The sequence below is a fragment of the Ammodytes marinus genome (genome assembly GCF_949987685.1).
Source record: "Ammodytes marinus genome assembly, chromosome: 23".
Classification (NCBI taxonomy): Eukaryota; Metazoa; Chordata; class Actinopteri; order Uranoscopiformes; family Ammodytidae; genus Ammodytes; species Ammodytes marinus.
The window spans coordinates 8,436,144-8,459,022 of record NC_137227.1 but is presented as its reverse complement, the minus strand read 5'-3'; the positions used below and the strand labels follow the sequence as shown (position 1 = coordinate 8,459,022).

The window sequence follows — 22,879 nt, the reverse complement described above, 5'->3', positions numbered from 1 at the left end:
TTTCATGCAAGCACCAACGGTCATTCCCAGATGTATGAACTATATCGTCATATGGAGGTATCAGTGGGGGGGAAATATCTTGGTACATTTACTCATGTTTTTCTATGTGAGGTACACTCATAAATATGTCACCACATAAGTGTTTATTTTATTTTATATACGTTTTTCTATGTTATGCTTCTTTGTATTGCTACATCTACATTTCATAGGGAACTTTTGCACTTTTTACTACATTTATTAACAGCTATGGATACTAGTAACTTTTTACAATGAGATTTAACACACAAAACATGATCAGCTTATCAAATGACTATGAACAAATGAACTGAAAGTAAATCTAGCTCTCCCCCTCTAACTTTAAATTACTTTTTTACATGTCAATGCAGCATTGATAATAACTCAATAATGGAATAACTAAAAGTGGCCATATTGTACAATATTGCACTGTGCCTTCAAAGAGTTTATAACAGTGTTTATGTAGGCTAATTACATTGAGCTAGCAAAATTATATGTAGTTTTGGAAAGGTTTGTGCAATGTTTTCAGGTTTTGGAAATTCGAGACTTTGCTTTTAATATCTCACTGGCATAACACTTGAATACAAAAGTCAAATAAGTCTATGTAAACAAATTACAGTACACAGTATATATTAGATACTTACTTCGTCCTAGATGGGAAATAGGCTAGTATTCCTGCAGTAGGAACTATATTTTAAATAGGTTATATAATAAAAAATAAAATCTGCCTTTTTACCATATTTTTTATTTTATTTTTATTCATAGTCATTATGTTAACTGGTGTATTTATTTTAATTATATTTATTTACATATCTTGTATTCATTATACAATCATAGATAGTAGAGTACAATGCAGTCTCGGATAGCCTAGTAAAACTTCAAATCCCATGAAGCACTGCGGGGAGACAGACCGCACATCCGGCGAACGAGGCTTCGGAGGGGACAATTCAGGTTAAGCGCAGAGAGTATCATTCGTAAGAACAGTCGGCCACTGGACGGACGCAGGGGACGTGTCATATCATATCTTGTTCAGGTGTGTACTCTTAATTGGTTTCCTTGATATAATTTATGAGGTATCCATATATTTAACTGCATTTCCTGCTTTTTTGTGCGGGGAATCAAACGCAAATCAGAATCTGCCAAGTTACAAAACAAACTGACGTCGTTACGTAGCCGTAAGCTACCTGCTAGCTGAAACGGATAGCTTGGCATTGTTTCTGACTGTGTTTGACAATTGTTTGTATTTCTAGTAACATTTTTGTATTTTTTGTTTACTAGAACTAAATAAAATCATGCTGCTTCGTAAAGTGAGCCAGTCATCCGCTCTGTGCGGCAGTATTCTCCGCATTCCCCCTCTGCTGTCCGGGTAGGTCACGTTTTAAGCTATTATTCAAAATGTTCTTGCATATTCATACTCTTTTTAAAATAACCTATCATTTCTATTCTGGGATACAGAGGTCAGCGTCATGCCGGGGCTGTGGTTGCTGTGTCGAACGCCCGTCTCTACGCAAGTCAAGCCGCAGAGGTACGAAGACATAAGCAAATAATACATCAGATATATTTTTCTATAACAGATAGCCCCTTTGCCAATACATTTTGATGCATGCTGTGGTTCTGTGATATTCTTGGAGTCTGTGTATTGTCCTTGATGCAGGGTCTGGCTTTCATAACATAGACAGCCCCTCCCGCTGGAAGTGGGGGAAAGTTCATTGGTCACATGGTACATTTATAAAGGTGACAGTGACACCATGGATGTGGGTGACGTGCAGTTATTCAGGGAAGAGTTCAGGTGGTAATAGATATGTTCCACTGTCTTGGTATGAGATGACACGTCTGTGCTTCAGTAGTTTAATTTATGATATAGTTTATAATGATAAACTATTACAACTGTATTTGTAAAGCATATATACAAGAAATGCAGCTCAAGTTGGATAGCTACATAGAAATCCGAGTGCTTTACATTTAAATAGAAATGCCATTGAATATTCAACCATGAAAATAAGTTGGAAAATGAAACGCACTTGATAAAGCAAGCTAAAATAATAAAAACCGCATGGATTTTAACAGTAAAATAAGGGTAATATTTTCAAATGCAATCAAATTTAATATGTGGAAGTAGATGAATGTAAATGAGTAAAACGATTTCAAAAACTGTAGATGATACAGTTAATGAGTAATGAGTTGTCAGTGGCTTCCATTTGTTTGTTGCATTGCTTTGATTCAGAATATCAGCTTCAGCTTTGCCTCTGTTTACCTTTTTATGGTGTTTTCTGCATAATAGTGCATTACTTTCGGGAGGAATGTCACGCCCTAAGTTGCTGTCCTCTCACCTAGTTTCCTTCTATCTTTATCTAAGTTACCTCACCTCATCAATCAGCCTTACAGTGGGACACACAATTCAATAAATGTTGGGGAAACATTGTAGAGTTTTCCCTGGGCTTTCCTCCAGGGGGTTTAGGTGCAGTCTGGGTAATTATTCGAATAAAAACTAAAACTAAAAACTATGTATTAAAGACAGCGATATGCATTTAAGTTTGGGTGTTGCATCAATACGATTAGATCTTTGGCTGATGAATCGATATTTCTATCTATATTGATGTATCGTTACATACATCCCTTTTGAAATACTTATGTGTTTATTTTGAGAATGCAACCAAAAGGACGTACAGGAGAGTGAGATTTGTTTCCATTTATTTCACCTGCAAATATGGCAGCTCTCCAAATATCATACTTTACCCATCACAGAGGTTCTGTTTGTTTTGTGTTTATTTGAGAACAAATTAGGGTCGACCGATATGGATTTGAGTGCCGATTTCGATTATTTTCAGAGAAAAATTACGATAACGATTAAATGGTCCGTTTTTTTTTACACCCAAAACATATTGAAAAAATTTACTTTTTTGAACCCTTAAATATATATAAATACTTGTTACTGTCGATAGGTGTACAGGAACTTTTTATTTATTGAAATACGCATTATCTAAAAAAAAGAAAGTGTTACAAATGTGTCTAAAGTGACACAACGCATTTTTAAACTCGGACATTAAGCATTTTATGTAACTGCACCCAACCCTCTGGAACTCCCTCCCTCCAAACATCAGCATCTCAGACTAAATAAACTCATTCAAAAGTCAAGTCAAAACTCACCTCTTTAAGAAAGCATAATTACACCTGACTCCATACCAAACCTTATCTTTAATTTGTCTGTATTTTCTTTTTCTATAAGTATGATTTTCTATATGTATAATGTTAAGTGTCTTTGCATGACCTCCAATAAAGCACTATATACATTCTATCAATTACTAATTAACAGTCAAAAGATGACCAACTAGAACAAATATTTGTAAGCTACATTTTTTCTCAGGGCTTGTTATTCCCCTGCTAGCTTAGGGCTCATTCTGTTTGTTTTTTTCATCAGGCGGTGTTGGACAAGACGGCGGTCGGTAGTGACACTGCTCCCAAAGTGGAAAAGAAGACGGCTGCTGCTGTTGTAAGCTAATGTTAACTATTACTGATGAATAGGTTAATTATATATGAGCCCATGTTGTTATTTTCCTTTTTTACATTTTCTTTTGAACGGCTTCAAACAGCATTTTAGTGGTATAACTTGTTTGTTTGTTTGCATCAACCTTATCGACTAGTTCACACATCTAAGAATAAAGGGTCCTAAACCAAACATGTGGATTCACTCTCAAGTTTGACTTCATTTTCCACAGGAATCCAAATCCTTTGCTGTCAACATTTTCAGAGGGCAGATCCAGACCGCTCAAGTGTTTCCCTTTCCCTCAGGTAATATCAGATTCAGGACATATTCTTACTATCAGTTTTTTTTTCATAAATATAATCTCTGTAGAACTCAAATGAATGACTCCTTGATCACTTTTATCTGTGCCATAGTCATGAACGAGGAGCAGGAGCAGTTTCTCCGGGAGCTTGTGGATCCCGTCCACAAATTCTTCCTGGTAAATTCAAACCTAGTTCCAAATACTGTTAATTTTTTTTCTACATACTACAGCATATAAAATTAATCTAGTTAGCATGCAGTAGGCACACAATTGGGACATACCTTTACTTATCTGTTTCATCATAACATTGCGTCTTGATCTTGCCTCTTGCTTTTATATCCATCACATCCTTGGTTGTTTTCATATGGAGGCTCCGTCTATGTGATGTCACTTCCAGTGAACACTGGATTGTGGCTCAGAATTGCCCAAAATAGCATGCTGATTTCAACACAAAGAAATCTCCACCGGATGTAATAGATATCAGGGTATTTTTAGGCATACTTAATCTGTTCACAAGAATTGGGACAGCCTAAATCTTTTTTTCTCCTATACTAAATAGCAGGGAAGTATGGGGATTGGAACATAGGGCTATTTTGAGCTGTTGGATATTTCTGTCCGACCCCCCCCCCCCCCCCCCCCACCGTTAATCCCCCCCTCTGTGTTCCTGCTTTCAGGAGGTGAATGACCCGGCTGCCAACGACGCCCTTGAGAAGGTAGAGGACCACACCATGCAGGGGCTGAAGGAGATGGGGGCCTTTGGTCTGCAGGTGCCCTGTGACTTGGGCGGCCTGGGTCTCTCCAACACACAGGTGCGTTGGCGTCACATTTAGTCTGGAAAGATTTGTAGATTAGGGGATTACATTGAGTCTAATGCAATAACCAGGGTTCCCACCGTCATGAAATTACTGGAAAAGTTATGAAATTTGAAAAAAAAAAAAAAAAAAAAAATGTACAGGTCTGGAAAGGGTTTGGAATTAACTGATTGTTTAGAAAAAGTTTAGAATTTACACTGAATTTCACTAGTGTTAAAACATTGTCTTATTCAAATAGTTCCTTTTTGATTTACCATAGTTTCAAATCTTGTATATTTGCTTATCCACAAGAATGCCGTGTGTGTGTGTGTGTGTGTGTGTGTTTAATAATCATTAATGGCTTTTTAAATGACAAATATAACACATGGCTTAAGGGAAATGCAGTGAAGAGATTCATTACAGAGCCAAAGGCATGCAAAACAGGCCTCAGTAAGGTTATGAAAATTGGGCAAAGTTTAAAAAAATATATAAAATGTGATGTTAACCTTATCTAACGTCTCCCACCCCCCCTCTTCCATTCCAGTATGCCCGGTTAGTGGAGATCGTAGGCAGTCATGACCTGGGCGTGGGCATCACTCTGGGCGCCCACCAGTCCATTGGCTTTAAGGGCATTCTGCTCTTTGGGAACAAAGCTCAGAAGGAGAAGTACCTGCCTAAACTGGCCACAGGTGAGAAGAAGCTAGCTCTGTACACAACAGCAAACATGATCGTTATAGGATAAAGCTGGTCGTTTTTAATCCCCTTTTTCTTCAGGTTCCTACTTGAGATCTTAGTCTGTAAATATGGGATGTGATTATATATACTCGCTGGGCATTGTATTTTTTAAGCAAAATTTACTCAGATGGCTGTAAATGAAGTTTAACTACACAGATAATACTAGCAAGTACAATTTATTTGTTTATTTTGGTTATTTTATTTTTTGTTAGTTTGATCTTTGGATTCATATTAATGTCGCGATTTAAGGTGACAACATGTTTTCATTGTATTAAGATGCAACGTACTGCAATGAATGAAGGAAGCACATAGAATAGAACTGTTGAATCTGTGTCCCTCCCCAGGTGAGACCTTAGCAGCCTTCTGCCTGACTGAACCAGCCAGTGGGTCTGACGCTGCTTCCATCAAGACCACCGCCATCCAGTCGGAATGCGGAACATACTTCACTCTCAACGGAGGAAAGATCTGGATCAGGTCAGAGACACACACTCAAGGAGAATACATTATCAAAAGTTATTTTTTTTAATGGTTTTTACTTCCCCACAAGGAGGCAGCATTGTACAACATCACGACTAGAAAGCGCTGGTGTCTTTTGCTTAATACTGTTCTAAAGCTCTGTTTTTGGTCCCTCAGCAACGGAGGTCTGGCTGAGATCTTCACTGTGTTCGCCAAGACCCCCATGAAGGACCCCAAGACCGGGGAGATGAAGGACAAGATCACTGCCTTCATCGTGGAGAGGAGCTTTGGAGGAGTGACACAGTGAGCACAGTTTTTTATTTTTTATTTTTTTTTCACATTATTCACTGATTATCACTGAGCTATGTCTCTTTACCGTTCACAGGGGTCTTAAACACATTTAAAAAAGTATTGATTTAATTAAGAAAGACCTTAAAAGTATTGAACTTCCCTTACAAGGGACTTATATTTTTCCCTTTTTAAATGACTTGGAGAGGGGTCAAATAAATTAGCACTTCTTGATTTTGATATCAAAAGTATACTCATACAACACTAAGCTATTGTTACAATATATCAATGTGAGTATATTTTCTGGGAGTTTATAATAAATGTTTTTAGTAAAAGTCCGTCAATTTCCATTCATATTCCTTACTACTTTTAGCAGTATGTCTTGATATTTGGCGTTTTTTTTAGATTTCATTGTATGTGGGCATTAAAAAAGTCTTAAATTTAACTTCCAATGCAATCACTAATCACCCACTTTTGCCCCCCCCCCCCCCCCCCCAACCAGCGGCCCCCCAGAGAAGAAGATGGGCATCAAGGCGTCCAACACCGCAGAGGTTTACTTTGACAACGTGCGCGTGCCTGCAGACTGTGTGCTGGACAGCGTGGGCGCCGGCTTCAAGGTGGCAATGAACATCCTGAACAACGGGCGCTTTGGCATGGCGGCCGCTCTCTCTGGAACCATGAAGGCAGCCATCACCCAAGCTGTGAGTCAGACACACCCCTGCAGACAGTGTAGACACTACATCTAAATCTAAAAATCTAAAAAAAAAAATATATTCCCATCTTCTGTGATTCTGAATCGATTCCTAATTTGCAAAGAATAGATAAAACAAATTAAATACAAAAATAAAGTTGCTACAAGGAACTTTCAGTTTTTATTTTATTTTAGCGGCCCCTTTGGACAAAAGCGGTAGTGTTTTTACCACACGTAGAAAATGTATTATTATTTATGATCATCGGAGGGAAAATTAGACTGTTTCAAAAATATTTTAAAAGTTTCTCGTAGCTACTTAAAATCTTCTTCTTTCTTTTTTAAATATATGTATTTTGCTGCCGCCTGTAATGTTGACTTCCCTTAAAGTCACATGCATTACAAGCTTCACATTAAAATAGACATAAACGAATCGTGGGATTCCAAAAGATTCACTAATAGCTACCAGCTGCCCCACTCTGAGTGTTGTTGTGTTTCCCATATGCTACTTCTTTTTCTGCATTGTCTTCTAACTCTGTATTGCATTGTCTGTGGGTTGGTGGGAAATTCCCCTTCTAGGTAGTTCAGCTTGCCTTTATTCTGTTATGCAACTTCCTGCTGAGGTTACGGGCCTTATACATTCAAACGTGCTCTGCTCACGTTTGTTGTCTCCCCCCCCCCCCGCCCTCCCCAAACGTTCACATTTTAGACTGTTTATGTAAACAAATAAGGGTTTTAGCCTTTCAGCAACCACCTACCTTGAATAAGGTAAATAAGCCCTTTCAATTTAAATGAACTCTTGAGCATTCATCTTGTAGCACTGCCACTGTTGCACAAGCAGAAGTAGTTTATAGTACCCAACGGTACTGTCTCGTGGACTGCTGCATTCATTTGCATCATCAGAAACATATCATCCAGATGTTTTCTTTTAACCTTTTTCGGGGGGATGAGAACACTGCAAACCTGGCAACACGCACATTCTGGTGTTGTGCAATAATCAGTCCTGTCATTATCTGTTTGCAAAGTGTAGCTAAAAGAATACAACATATTAAAGCATATAATGGGGGAATCTCCTTTTTAAATTTGACTTAAAAAAAGCTTTATATATTTGTTTTATCTGCTAAGTGGGTGCAGTTAAATGGAGTGCAAAGAAGAATGCAGCATAAATATAAAAACATTAGAATTTCAAACATTAAGGTATAACACTACACACCTCTTCCTGTCAGTGGAGTCATGTCCTTTTTTTGGCTTGCAGTGCGACTGTTTTTTCTTGCGCTATACTCCTTCCCCCTTAGCCAGCAGTGCCATACTTCCTCTTTATGCACTAAAACTAGACAGTGACAACCCTTTATCAGGGGCCCCAAAAAAGTCTTAAATGTATGAGGAACTTGGATTCATAATTTAACCCCCATCTATGTCTGTTTGGTGCTGTTCCAAAATACTGCTCGGTCTGCAACTATGAGTTTGATTATAATTCATTTGACATGGACATCACCATTACATTTGATTTGACCATCCAGATGCTTCAAGTGTCTTAGCATACATGCTAGTTCACAACACTGGAAAGCTTTTGAAAGAAAACGATTAAAAACGTGAAGAAAAATGTACTTGCGTTTTTCTCCAACCCACGTTGCAATAAGTAGAAAAGGATAAACAAGTTAAGTAATATATATAGTAAATACATTCTAAATGGTGCAAAAAGTAAGTCTAGACCAAATAGTATAGCAAAGTAAAGAAATTGAGATGTGCAATATGAAGAACATTACTTATAATATGTGCAATACAGTAAACTGAATAAATTGAAAAAATATATGTGTGATGGGTGACCGTTGTATTTCATCTCTTTTCATCAGGTGGACCATGCGGCCAACAGGACCCAGTTTGGGAGCAAGATCCACACCTACGGAGCCATCCAGGAGAAGGTGGCTCACATGACCATGCTGCAGTACGTCACAGAGGTCAGACAACAACAGACCTTTGTATTCCCCCTTCCTGTGCCTCTCATGCAGTGTTTTTTTATGACAGGATGCTGCTGAATCATGCTTTAAGAAAAAAAATTCCAGTCAGTATTCAGTATTGAGTATCTGCTTTTGTTTCCTGTTTTACCGTAAAACTGCTGTGCGGCAGCGTTATCTACAAATCTCTCAACAAATCTAGCTTCTGTTAAAGCCACAGAGAAGATTAGGCTTATGTTTGCATTCTGTGGCAAATTTAGTTAAATAATGTATTTTTGCTTTCATTTATGGCAATTAATAAAAATTTATATTTAGTTTTTATCTTTTATGTAAAACGGGAAAGCAAAAGTAAAGGCAAATAGGCTGCCAGAACACTTTTCACTCTGTTGATTATATTGTACACCACTGCTGGAACTTAACCAGATGTCCTGAATGAATACTGACTGAAGTCCCTCTGTGTTTTCCCAGTCGATGGCCTACATGATCAGCGGCAACATGGACAGTGGATCCACTGATTATCACATCGAGGCTGCCATCAGCAAGATCTTTGCCTCTGTAAGAACTCACAACACAACTGATTCATGGGCTAAACACGCAAACAACAGGGGCTAAGAATTCCCATAATGCATGGCTGACATGTGCATAAATGCCTCTTACACCAAATGTCACATTCTTTTGTTTTTACTTTGTAAATGTATCGTCATGTTTTTCTTTTTACTCAAGGATGTGTTTTTGTAAAAAAAAAAAAAAAATCTTTCATAATATTTTCAGTTGTTCCTTTTTCTGTTAGTCAGTTAGGAGACTGGAAGTAGTGATGGAGGAAGTTCTCTGTTCGTCTTTGTTTTTTTTGAAGATGGCATTTTGAATTTGTGTCGTTTTTTTTTTACAGGAAGCCGCGTGGACAGTGACTGACGAGTGTATTCAGGTCATGGGAGGCATGGGCTTCATGAAGGTGAGTGCTCTCTGGCCACATCCTGTTTCTGCACAGGGGAAAGAAAAATAGATCTAAGATGGATTTAGTTTGTATTTGCAGCTGCTAGGGTTTCAAACACAAAAAGGTTAAGAGACAAAAACAAATTGTGTGTCTTAAAGCTGGGGTGGAGGATTTGGGGAGAAAATGGCAGTTGGGATAGAGATTCAAATACCTCAACCCCTCCACTTGTTCTCTTTGGTCCCTCCCCTATGGTCCCTCCCTAACACGCTCTACACCAACAAAGTCGTGCCAAAGTGAATGGACAGTCCCAACAGCCAATAAGAACAGAGAATTGGAACCTCGCTCTGATTGGTCAAAGTGTACAGCTCGTGTTAACTTTGACCAATCAGAAATGATATACCCCAGCTTTAAATGAGGAATGTTACATGTGTTTTAGGTGGGTCACTTAAAGTCAGTGAGTGGCACTTATCAACTTAGACTACCATTTGTCAACATGCTGTGTGTTGAACTCTGGGTCAAACCCAAAACGTGAAGACTGCTACAATTTACAACAATAATACAATAAAGCAACACACACAGAGCATCAATTTAAGGGGATTTCCTTTTTGTTTCCTTTTTTATCATCACATACACAATGCCACTGCGGTATTTTGAGTCACATTGTTTCTGCATACGAAAACGCTCACACTCTTGATACCACTATTGAGGGGTTTCTTTGTGTGGAAAAAAAAATTCAATCAAGAAGTTAACGTGAAGATATGAGGGGGCAAAGAGAAGGCTGTGTAAACATAAAGGTTGTCTCTGCTTAAAACAAACAAGTGCAAATTGTACTTACACAGGGGGTGGATTAAATAGCTTTGTTGATTTTGAATGCATATGTTGTAACATGCTCCTGTGTTGTAATAGTACATAATACAGGTTTTTTCTGTGTACTTCAAGTGTGAAATTATTAATCGTGTATGAACCGTCTAACCAAAGAGGGGGGGGGGGGGGGACACTGGTACAACAGACTTCGATGAGCTCTGCTGATAGGAGGCGTTTTGACTCACATTATCCACACAGCCTGACATATGAACAGTGGCTTTCACATGCACAATTCAAAAAAACACAGAAATGAATTGTACACCACTGCCGTCTTTATTCCTGTTTGCAGCTGGCGTTTTCACTACCTTATTTAGAGCTTGTGCGAGAAGCCCCGATCAAAATATCTCCTAAGGTGTAAACTTTGATAAATAACACAGCGTATGCCTCTTGTTCAATGCAAAATCTGGTGATGTACAGACGAGTGGCCTAAACAAAGATCTCAGGCTGAATTCAAGAGTACATTTCAGAGCAGAGTATGTTCTCAGAACATGAATTGAGGGGCTTTCTTAATAGTAAAGGATGGTTTGATGTGTTTACTGGGGCTCTATTCCGAATAGGATTTCATTTAAAAAAAGTTTTCAATTTGGTTTTCACCAAGATCATCTCTATGTTTCTTTTCTCTCCCAGGGCTCTGGAATTGAGAGGGTGATGAGGGATCTGAGAATTTTCCGGATCTTTGAAGGCACCAACGACATCCTGAGGCTGTTTGTGGCCCTCAATGGCTTCCAGGTAGAAACCAAAGGAGCTTTTTTTCTTGTATTTTAGTGTGACTGTGCAGATCTGATCTGGGGTCTGTGTGGAAAATTACAGCCGTTCTCATAGAGATAAAGCAATTTCTGCTTGCGGTCTCACAGTCCAGCTCTACTTCCTCTGTGTAACATCTTGTAGGCTTAAAAAAAGAAGCAACTTCCTTTTATGGCATATTTCATACAATAATCCTTTAATGTCTTCAAAATCCCTTATTTTCCCACCCTGGACTAACAGTTGTCCTTGGTGACTCACACAGGGGGGGCAGAGTGACTCTCTCATTAACCTGTGGTGAAGGCTCAAATTCCTCACCTCGGATCCTGTCGCGAGAAACAAAATCACATTGCATTTAAGTTTACTAGTGTCACGTTTATGACGGGTCAAGCAGCACCCACCGCACTAAAGAAAAGCAGCTCAACGTTTTTCTCTAAAATCCACGCTTCATTAATTTATTTATTTGTTTAACTACAACTCTATTCAGTGGCGTTCCATTCATCTGATGCAACTCAAGAACATGGTTTGAAAGTACTTATTGGTTAAGAGTCTGCACATTTCTTTATCACTGACATTTAATATTATCTCATTCCTGTTTCTTTTGTGTGTAAAATTGGACACCTGGCACACTGTTTGAAGTGAGAAAGCTTCCTGAATAGTTACTGTTTAACTGTTGTTGCTTACAGCAGCAGGGCCCACAGTTTGGTTTACAAACATATTCTAGTCCTATTTGACTCAAGGTGGCTCAAAATAATTGTTTTGATTGATGAAGTATTCAATTGAAAAGTATTACATGAACATTTACATTTTGTTATTTAACTGCAACAAATCCCCCTCTCTTGAAACTGCATAGTGCACCTTTTAAGCTGTGTCCAACTCCTGTCACTCGTAGCAAAAGGCTCATTGATGAATAAGGTTTTAAGGTCCCCAATAATCAGAACTGTTGCTAAAGCACGCTCTTCCCTCCAGAACGCTGGTGTCCAGCTGAAGAGCCTGCAGAAGGCCCTCAAGAGCCCCCTGAGCAACGCTGGTCTGCTGGCTGAAGAACTCACCAAGAGAGCCAAGAGGTTTGAGTCTCAATATACTCTGTCTGTCTGTCTGTATGTCTGGGGCAAAGGATGAAATGAACTGCCATAGACTTCCCTTTTGTGATGCACAACACACCATGGATGCAATTCATTGATTTAAAGGTGCAGTGTGTAGAATTTGTTGGCCTTTTTCAGAACAGACTTGGTAGAAATGGAACATACTTTTAATAAGAATGTTTGAATTAGTGTATAATCGCTTAAAATAAAAGTAGTTTCTTTTATTTATTCATCATGAGCCGTTTTATATCTACATTGCAGCAGGTCAGCCTACATGGAGGCTACCATGTTGCACTGCCATGTTTCTACAGTAACACAGAATTGACAACTTATGTATACATGTATTCTTTATGTCAGGGCTTTGCCAACTTACACACACACACACGCCCTCCGCCACAGTTGCAATTTCCTGCACTCTTTCTTTTCAAAGCGATTAGTGCAATTTCCATCGCACAGCCGCTGTTGTGTTTGAGCGATGTCTCCACGCCGACAAAATACATTATTTTGTGTGTGTCTGAATCCCATTTGTCCCAACACATTCAGTACATTTAGCACTTGATTTCCTGAAAGCCCTGAACCTCCCAATAAACCCATCTGCATCAGTTGCTTATCTGTTTTCATGCTGCAGACGTTCTGGGTTATTTCTGCTCCTATTCACCACAGGACAAGTGTAGAAACTGTTGTTTTTTCTACTTCCTCAGCCATGTTGATGTAACCACTGCTGTCTCTTCTTCTCTTGTCTTCTTGTAGGAAGGCCGGCCTGGGCTCAGGTCTGACACTGCAGGGAACTGTGCACCCCGAGCTGGCACAGAGCGGCGAACTGGTGTGTTACAACCTGCAATCAATACACCTGTGTGTGTGTGTGTGTGTGTGTGTGTTCATTTCACTTCAATTCATTCTTTCTCTCTTTTTATAATTCATTTCTAGATCCTTAAAGCCATTGAACAATTTGGAGTGGTCGTTGAGGATCTACTGATCAAACATGGCAAGAAAATCATCGGTAAGTGTGTGAGTGTGTGTGTTCTCATATTTCAACTGATGTACATAACAGAGAAACATAATTATTTGTCCTATTGAGGACTTTTAAGCTGACTGCAGTGCTGTTCTTTTATCAGCTGGTATGTGTTGTGGTCATTTGTTGTAATGCATTGAGCTTGAGTGGACTGTTTTCCTGTTTTCAGATGAACAGTTTGTTCTGAAGAGAGTGGCAGACAGTGCTATTGACCTGTACGCTTGTGTGGTGGTCCTGTCCAGGTACGCACACACTCAAACAGCACAATAAATATTAACTTTGTCAAAGTCCCCTGTTGCAGTCACTCAGTCCCCACACACATTCTCTTTGGCGGCCTTTTTATTCCACACACACACACTCCTACACAGCCTAATCTAAAGGGTTTCCCCTCCCTTTCTGCAGGGCTTCTCGCGCTCTGAGTCAAGGCTCCCCTTCAGCTCAGCATGAGAAGATGCTGTGTGAGACCTGGTGTATGGAGGTAAGAGCACTAACACACTGACACACATTTCCTCAATGCATAGGGAAGACTTAAAAGGATAACAATAATATTGTCAGACATTCACTTCTAATTTTTATTATCTTATCAATTTAAATGAGAAATCACTCTGATAAAAACATGCTTTGACAGATATGAAGAAAAAGAAGAGACACATACTGTATTAATCCCCTGGGGAAATGACATTTTAACTCTGTTTTAGTGTTACACACACACACACACACACACACACACACACACACACACACACTCCAAGCAGTTTAGGGGTTCTGGCCTAAACTGCTCAAGGGTCACCCCAGGAGGTGGACTCTCCAGCTATCAGTCCACACTCCAATATTGCTCTGTACTGGAGTCCTGTCTTTAACCCAAGTCTTTAACAGACTGAGCTACTGTCACCCAGTGGTATTGCTTACATCCATTGAGGAAAATGCAGATTTTTTTTTTTTTTTAATCCCCCTTCCACTGCAAATTTTTCTACGTTAACGGAATCATGTTTGACTTTAAAACACTGATCCCATGCTCTCCCTCCCTCGGTCACTCAGGCAAACGATCGGATTATGCGGGACTTGAAATCCCTGCGCTCCAGTGAGTCCAGACAGCTCTTCAAGAACCTGAGGGCCATCTCTACAGTGGTGGTGGAGAACGGTGGAGTGATGGCTCCTCATCCACTGGGCTTCTAAACTCACCAACACACACACAGTCATGTCTCTTTAGTTGTATTCTCCCTCAAATTTCCCATCTCTAACCAGCTTTATAGGTCAATGTCACCACAGACTATTTATCACCGTTGTTACCTCATCACACATTGGTGAGCTCTCATGTACTGGGTACCGTGTGAAGCTAACTTAGGGCTGAAGGATTGAATCATTTTAAACAACAGAAATCACTATTTGAAACGTATTGTTTCACTCTTGAACCCGGTTTTTTTTAGCACATATTTATTTGGGTCTCTAGAGGCCTATAGAATTCAGGTTGGAGGTTTCGGATTGAGCTGGAGTTTGAATATTTGTGAAATAAATATTAATTTAGATTGGTCAGTAAAGTAAGACAGCAAAGTGGAAGTAATCCTGCTAATCATTGAGCTCTATAATACCTGCATGACTGAGTTATCTAATGTGTTCATTGAGTCCATTGATTTTTTCACATTTTTTAATCTGTTGAAACATTAAGGTATGGTTTTATTTTTGAAAATGCAACTTTGTACACTTATCTGCATTGTGTTCAACTGTATATAGGGGTGTGGTGTTTCATGTACTTGAATGCCTTTTTCTTGCATGTTAATTAATAAGCTCACACAGTGCTCATCACAGACACATGTAACGTTTAGGAGCAAAAACAAACCCGTTTGCCTTACAAAGCCGGTCCACAGATGCTGTTCGAGGTCCTTGTGGTGACTGGACTCGAACAATAATAATAATAATAATAAACTTTTTTTGATAAGAGCTTTCACGTTTTCGAAAAATATGTATATTAAAGAAATGCAGTTCAACCTCGCTCATGGCTGTTTACGAATGTCCATCACAATAATTTTCTCAGCCGAAAGTAGCAGGCATCGTACTGTAAACTGTAACTTTAGAAGATTATTCTCCAGTCTACAAACCTGGCTCTTTTAAGATATCATTTCTTGTATGATTTTAATCTGTTAAATCAAATTGTTTTAAAGCATTTAAAGTACTTTAATCAGTACAGCACGTTCTTGCCTCTGCATTAACTTGTGTGGCGGCAAACAAGTACTTCCTGTGCATTGTGCTGATTCAATAGAGGATATAATCAAATGCCTTTTTTCTGTTTGTTTAATAGCTTGTGAAAGTGTCAGACAATTGTCTCACCTGTTCAGGTGGAGTCAGTGATTGTGCAGAGCTGTTTGATGGAGTGAAGCTCATATGGGATTTATAAATAAAGGACTTATTATGTATGTCTGTCTGTCCATCCATTTATTTGTCTTGGCTTTTCATATCAGTTGAATTTGTTTGTGCAAAGGCCTTAAACATTTTTTTAAGACGTTTTTTTCCCTGAATGCAGTAGGCTACAACTTCTGTAAAGTCTAGAGTTCAATTGAGAAATGTATTCAAACTGTATAGAAGGTGTTTTTTTTCTGTTTTTTGTAAAAGCTTTTCTAACCTAAAAGAAAAAAAAGCTGAGCAAAAATTCAATAAAAATACCCCATCAAAGCCATCCTTCCCCCGCCAAACTCACTTCCTATTTCTGTCGAATTTTAGGCAGCTCTGCTTTCGCTTCTGCAGCACTTCCAGGACAAACACTGTGCACTTTTCTTGTGAATACCGGTAAGTTCTTTGCCAGCCGTTAAATGCTGGTGCAGGAAGCAGGAACCAGGGTAAAAGTGACTGACTTGAGGGTCGGCGGCGCTGTGTGGGCGCGAGACTGAAACATGACGAGCCGTGTACCAGAGCTTCACGAGCGCTGCGGTTAAAGTGTGGAGAATTTCCCTCGGGCGTGCGAGCCTGCGTCTGACTCTTTTAAAAGAGAAACCACCGAGCACAACGTTAACTGTGCTACAGGTCGACACTTTCCCCTATATAGTATCTGCTTCTCACTGATGATTTTTTTTAAATAATTATTTTTCAGTTCACAATTCCGCCAAACATTGGCTTAGTTCCCCATAAATGTGAACTTTTTTGGAGCTTATAGCCTACTTCACCAGTGGGAATATGAAGGTGTATTGAACTCTGAGATCCTATGTAGTATAAATGTGCAAAATGTTTAGAAATCGGTTCATCCAAGAGTTGGGCAAACTGTAGGGTTAAACAGTTAAAACACTCTTTCTGCCTTTTCTCAGGCTAGGATGAACCGATTACATTTTTTTTGCACATTTATACTACATAGGATATCAGAGTTCAATACACCTTCATATTCCCACTGGTGAAGTAGGCCTTTAACCTTTGTGTGGTGTTCGGGTCAAATTGACCCGTTTTATCTTTATTTAAAGAAAAATTATACAAGAATACATTTTTTCAACCTGAAACTCCTTAGCTTATTTTCTGTGAAGAATGTGTTTAATAAAAAAATTAATGGAGAGTGCATAGTAGTACCACCACACATTTATGTCCCTAATAAGGTATTCGGACCCGATTACAGTCAAATATAGGCCTACACACAGACACACAGAAACATGCCTGAAAAGATATACAAAAACACACACTCACAGAACCCCAACAACTAAAACCAGACCTTCCATTGTTAAATGTGATCTAGCAAAGATGAATTGCAAAGATTAATCACAAATGTTATATTGTTTGGAGTTAATATAAAGGTCATATATGTAAAGGAATTTTATGTTTTTTTTCATGTAGTGCTTTTAAGACACCAAAAATGTCCTGGGTCAATTTGACCCGAACAGTACCAGAGGGTCTAAAAAGTGAACATAATACAATGGTTGAGTTTATTTCTGAGAATTGGCTTTATGAAAAAAATAGATACAATAATCACTTTGTTAGCAGTGTAGCAGTTTTATTTAATTACCACAGAAGGAGAATATGCCAATCACAAGGCCTTCTCTTGTATTATTCTCTCTCTCATTTACTTAGGCTTCATCATGTTGAAATATGAAAAAATAGCTTTTAGTGGAAAATAACAAATGACATTGGATAATATTAAATTAATTCTCCAAATCAACAAGGTGATGATGTAATCTAACAGAAGATTGGACCAAATGTTCGTAGCACAATCCTATTACTTCTTGTCTTGATAGGCTGCTCAAATCAACAATGCCCACGTCTAATATTTAAAGGTGCTGTAAGCGGAATGGTTCTTTTAGCTAACTTCCTGTCAGTTACTGGCTGCAGTTAGCGGTCCCCTCGCTTGTCCCTACATCACCACATTAATGCACTGCGGTCTTCAAGCAGTGAGTTATCTAGCATCATCTCAGATCCATAAGTGTGATAAAAACATGATAAAAACCATCAAAACAGACATTGGGAAGGATTTTTACCTGCTCTGCCATTGTAGGCGCATAAACATTCACCCATCTGTCGCTCTGGCGTGCACCGGCAGTGAGACCATGAGTGAGACGGGTGTCGGTTTGTAGCGTTCTCTCTTGTGATTGAATAATAATTTCGGGATCCCCGAAAAGTTTATTAGCCGATTACATGCAACGCAGCTGACTGAGAAATCGGCTTTATGAAACGCGCACATTATGAAAGTGATCACTGTATGAATAAAGAGCGATTTAACATTTATATAAACATAAATAAACCGTTTACTTCACCTTTAACTTGACGGATATCAAAGTGGTATCAATCTTCTCTGCAGTCATTTCAGTTTTAATATCCACAAGGTTGAGAACGCATGGAAACTACATTCACGAGCTGATGTGTTTTAAATAGACCGTTTTGAATCCAAACGATGCGGTATCGATTGGAACCTATAGATGTCAGGGAAGCTTGAGACGCTTTAATCCACAATCATGTCCACTTCTTCTTCTTCTTGAACCATAGGCCTACTGTCTCTCCTTCTGTGGGCCACTGAGCAGCTCCTGCGTGTGCTCCCCTGAAAAAAGGCCCAACCTGGAGCCTCATAAACACACCAACGTCCAAGGCGGCTCCATTTTAGTTCCTCTTCAGGCCTGAGCCGAGACCACTGAGGCAAAATAAGTTAAGTTAGTGAATTGTACAGAGGGCACATTGAAATTGGTCTTTTCTCATATCCCCTCTCAAGTTTTCCACTTCGAAGGGGGTCAGAGCGCAGGATCAGCCATATAGTACAGCCCCCCCTGGAGCAGTGTTTAGGGTTAAGTGTCTTGCTCAAGGACACAATGGTAGAGACGGGTGGGCACCGTAGATGTAATAGCAGCCACCACTAGTTTTACTACTAACACCCTCCTGTCCAGTGCCGGGAATGGAACCAGTAGAGACCTCATGGTTACTGGGAGGAACCAGACACCTCATGGTTACTGGGAGGAACCAGAGACCTCATGGTTACTGGGAGGAACCAGAGACCTCATGGTTACTGGGAGGACCCCTTTTCCTCTAGGCCGTCCTACCAAATGCTTGTGTGCCATTGACCTTTTCACACATCAGGCGTTGGCCGTATCTCCGCCACATGAGTTCTCCGAGGAACTCCCCATTGACACTGGCCTGGTCTCCTCCTCTGGAACTTGTGAGGCCTCCAGAGAGATGATGGTCTGGCCTGTGAGGGCTCGCTCCCTGATGGAGGGGAAAAGAAAAGAGAGTTCAAATGAAACTGAATAGCTCTATGGTGATCTCACCTGCACCTTTGTGTGGTTTCATGTCTCTCATGCTCAAATATACCAAAACACCTAAAAGGAAAGTTTTTTTTATGATGCGCTGTGGTTTCATCCTCACGTCATGCAACAAATGTAAAAAAAATATATTACTCATTTACTCATTGTAGCAGTAGTAGTAGTAATATTAGACAATATGCAGATGAATTATAGTTTCACATGCTTCTTTCAGTCAAGGGATCTTATCCAGCTATTAATCACCTTTCTTTAGAGAATTCACTTTTTGTGCTTTGCATAGGGAGTATAGCTTCAAATGCATTAAAGAAGTATTCAGGTAGTCAGGTCTGATTGTCAATGGTCAGTTGCACTGTCAGTTGTGGCTCTATAACACATATGAAATGAACACAAGCTCTAAAGGAGACCTTTCGACTACCGTTTTCATCGTATAATTAAGTGATGAAAAGTGTTTTAGTTGAACAATGATCAGGGTTTTTGCAGGTTTCAATAGGCCTACGTTTTATAAGGGTTTTAAGCCTTTTTTTGTCAGTGAATATCTCTTCACAATTCGCTGCCTGTCCATGTGTGCTGAAAAAAAACTAATTTAACTAATATTGAAACAAAGGGAATTTGACAGAAAGTGATTTGACAACAAACAGTCTCCAACATTGCTTTACTGCACCTTTAACTCTCAGCAACAAAGAGAATGGCCATTTTTCACATGATGTCAAACTGTTCCTTTAACATACTATACAGGCTATCTGGATCTGGTCACAACAGTTGTTAGTAGGTTACCACATCCCTTCTATCATCTTGTGGTTGTATACTACAACCTCTTTTCTATACAGTCTATGGCTACAACACATAGGTTTTTGATGAGCTGCTTGTCATGTGAACACAGTGTAGTCAGACTGCTGTAACGGTGCATATGACAATAAATAAATCTGACTTCTGACTTCTGACATTTCAGCTGACCTCAAGTGACAGTTAGCCGCAGGTGTGCAAGTTTTCATCTAGTGGATATATTTCCTCTTTTTTCCATATGCAAATGATACACACATGGCTTACTGCACATAGGTCTATGCAAAATAGCATGTTTTTGGTTAAAGACACCAGTTGACTGATTTTGACAACAAGTAGGCCTATTTTCCAAAATCCGCCTCCACGTTTAATGTCTAATCAGAAAGAGAAATGTTACAGTCTGGCAACCCAAACCTTTCTCTTCTTTTGGATAATTGTCTATAATTTATAATCTCTTCATAATGGGTGGCTCATGATGAGGTAATTCATGCCTTGATTCCTGTAGGCCTATATGTTAGATGAATTGATCCATTGGGACCTACCGTGTTCTTTGGTGGGCGTGTGTCCAGTTGACTTGCACAGTCCAGCCGAGGGCTGTCTTAAAGTATCTGGAGCAGCAGGGGAAACTGTGACCCAACTGCTCCAAAATTTCCTCTTTGCGCAAACCGTAAACAACCGGCGCAACGCACTGCGCCAAGCTGAAGAAAGCGAAGATGACCACGGCCGCAAGCTCTTTGGTCTCCGGCTGGATGAGTGTCCGTTTCTGCAACATCGTCAGCAAGAAGTTGACAAAGTTGGGGAGGAGGTACACCGCCAGCTGGCTGCCGTGAAGGGCAATGGTCCTACAACCGGCCCGGTTGCGTCGGTTCAGCACCCCTAACCGCCGCCCCTCCACCAGTATCCTCACGTAGCTGTACAAGATGAGCATCGTACACAGACCTATGAACAGCACCTTCTGCAGCCCGCCTTTCTTCAGCTGCTCCGGGCCGCACTCCCCACTATAGCCGTTGTCCCCGGTGCCCTGGGAGTCCGGCTGGGGGAGCAGACTGAGGGGGATGATCAGAGCCACGAGCCAGGTCATCACCCCAAGAAGCCAGGGCGCGTGCGCCGCGCCGCACATGGATGTGTAGCGCATCGGGTGGCACACGGCGAAGTAGCGGTCCAGAGCCATGGCCGTGAGCGTGAGGAGGATGTTGGAGGCGCTGCTGATCAACACGGTGATCATGGCCAGGCAGGCGGGGCGCGAGGGCCGGGCGCTCAGGTGGATCTGGTAGTAGAAGACGCTGCTCAGCCCCAGGTAGACGAGCGCCGACAGCAGCAGGTGGAACACCAGCACAAAGCGCGCGTGTCGGCGGAGCTGCTTGACGCGCACAATGGTGGGGTTGATGATGAGGTTGAAGAAGAGCAGCACCAAGAAGGACACCGTGGACACGTAGAAACGCACGCAGGTGAAGCCCCTCGCCTCTGCTGACCACGTGGTGTTGTTCGCTGACATCATTCCTCCACCTGAGACGTGGCTGGACTTATAGGATGAAGATGAGGCTGATGGGAGAGAAAGTTTGTCCGCTGCATGATCCTCTCTCACCGCTGTCTCACTGAAGACTGACTCAGTATGATTCATGACGCTCACTTCTCTTTTTTCTCTCTCCTTCACACACACACACACACACACACACACACACACACACACACACACACACACACACACACACACACACACACACACACACACACACACACACACACACACACACACACACACACACACACACACACACACACACATATAAACACACTGCAGCCTCGGTTCTTTGCTCGTTTGATTACAAATAATAGCCCAATTTAAATTGTCTTTCTTATTGTCCTTAAAACATAAAGACAATTAATTTTGGAACTGCAAAAAAAAAAAACTTTTATAGACCTAATAATAATTGTACACAACTAATGATAATGATAGAATAGATCACCAGTAGACTTTATAATGATAACTATCCGAATACATGATCCATCGTTACATAAAAAGTGATGTAGTCTCATACTGAGACATTTGAAATGTTAATAGTCAAGAAATACAAACATCAACCCCTCCATACTTATTCCTGAGTTCATTACGCCACCCAGTGTTCATGGCAGGTATTACATTAACGAGTAGCCTACACACAGATGAATTATATCTCCATTATTACTTATTGGTGTGTACCATAGTCAGTGTACACACACACACACACACACACACACACACACACACACACACACACTGCAGCCTCGGTTCTTTGCTCGTTTGATTACAAATAATAGCCCAATTTAAATTGTCTTTCTTATTGTCCGTTAAAGGGGTAGTTCAGGATTTTAGACATAATGCCTTATTCCCAAGTTAGCCTTGGTGTTCTTTATCAGTGGAGACAGTTTTCAACACATTTAATTCAGTCCTTCTAGTTGCAGAGTGCGCTCGTGCTAAGCTAGCGCACGGCATCGGGGGGATACCTAGCCTGCTACTAAAACAGTCTTACCCACTCCACAGTACACCCGAGGCCAATCAATTATAACGCCAGACTATCGATGTAAATGTCTGTGTTGATAGAATAATTTTAGAAATAAAACCAACCTCGCATATTGCATTTTGAGGGACTTTATTCCTTGTAGGCTGCGGCAGCGGCGGACTAATACCTAGGTTACAGGCTCTATAATAGTTTGTTTACCTGCTGCTGCCCGTACCTGTACGAGCCGGAATACACTGATGAAGAATTGAGAGGGATGCTCAAAGGGCAGAAAGAGAAAGAGTGTCTGTAGAGACAGCCCCCGCTGGAGCTGCAGCAGAGAACCGGGACAGAATGACGGTAGACTGGTGGCAGTGCAGTTTCAGTTTCTGTCCCACGCTGCTCTGTTTACTTTCTGCTGTAGTGATTCGGTTACACAGCAAAGTAGAAGTCCGCTGCTGCTAAGAAAGTAGTCCCTCAAAATGCGATAATTCATGCGATGCGAGGTTGGTTTTATTTCTAAAATTATTCTATCAACACAGACATTTACATCGATAGT

At 40.3% G+C, this 22,879-nt stretch overlaps 2 protein-coding genes across 2 annotated transcripts; one reads left to right on the top strand and one right to left on the bottom strand.

The window, feature by feature from the left end:
* The first annotated feature begins 942 nt into the window (after nucleotides 1-942).
* Nucleotides 943-15,809, top strand: acadvl (acyl-CoA dehydrogenase very long chain). The gene is made up of 21 exons (XM_080052035.1): nucleotides 943-1,048; nucleotides 1,294-1,381; nucleotides 1,471-1,540; nucleotides 3,434-3,505; nucleotides 3,732-3,804; nucleotides 3,913-3,977; nucleotides 4,475-4,609; nucleotides 5,136-5,280; nucleotides 5,671-5,800; nucleotides 5,960-6,085; nucleotides 6,573-6,771; nucleotides 8,612-8,716; nucleotides 9,182-9,268; nucleotides 9,603-9,665; nucleotides 11,139-11,240; nucleotides 12,222-12,319; nucleotides 13,088-13,160; nucleotides 13,265-13,337; nucleotides 13,519-13,591; nucleotides 13,752-13,827; nucleotides 14,388-15,809. The coding sequence occupies exons 2-21, from the start codon at nucleotides 1,308-1,310 to the stop codon at nucleotides 14,523-14,525; spliced, it is 1,977 nt and encodes a 658-aa protein (XP_079908161.1). The 5' UTR covers nucleotides 943-1,048; nucleotides 1,294-1,307; the 3' UTR covers nucleotides 14,526-15,809.
* Nucleotides 15,810-17,377: 1,568 nt separating this feature from the next.
* On the bottom strand, nucleotides 17,378-21,355 carry LOC307268941 (uncharacterized protein). Its single transcript, XM_080051753.1, has 2 exons — nucleotides 20,386-21,355; nucleotides 17,378-19,007 (listed from the first exon to the last, which is right to left on the bottom strand). The coding sequence occupies exons 1-2, from the start codon at nucleotides 21,339-21,341 to the stop codon at nucleotides 18,878-18,880; spliced, it is 1,086 nt and encodes a 361-aa protein (XP_079907879.1). The 5' UTR covers nucleotides 21,342-21,355; the 3' UTR covers nucleotides 17,378-18,877.
* Nucleotides 21,356-22,879: the final 1,524 nt, after the last annotated feature.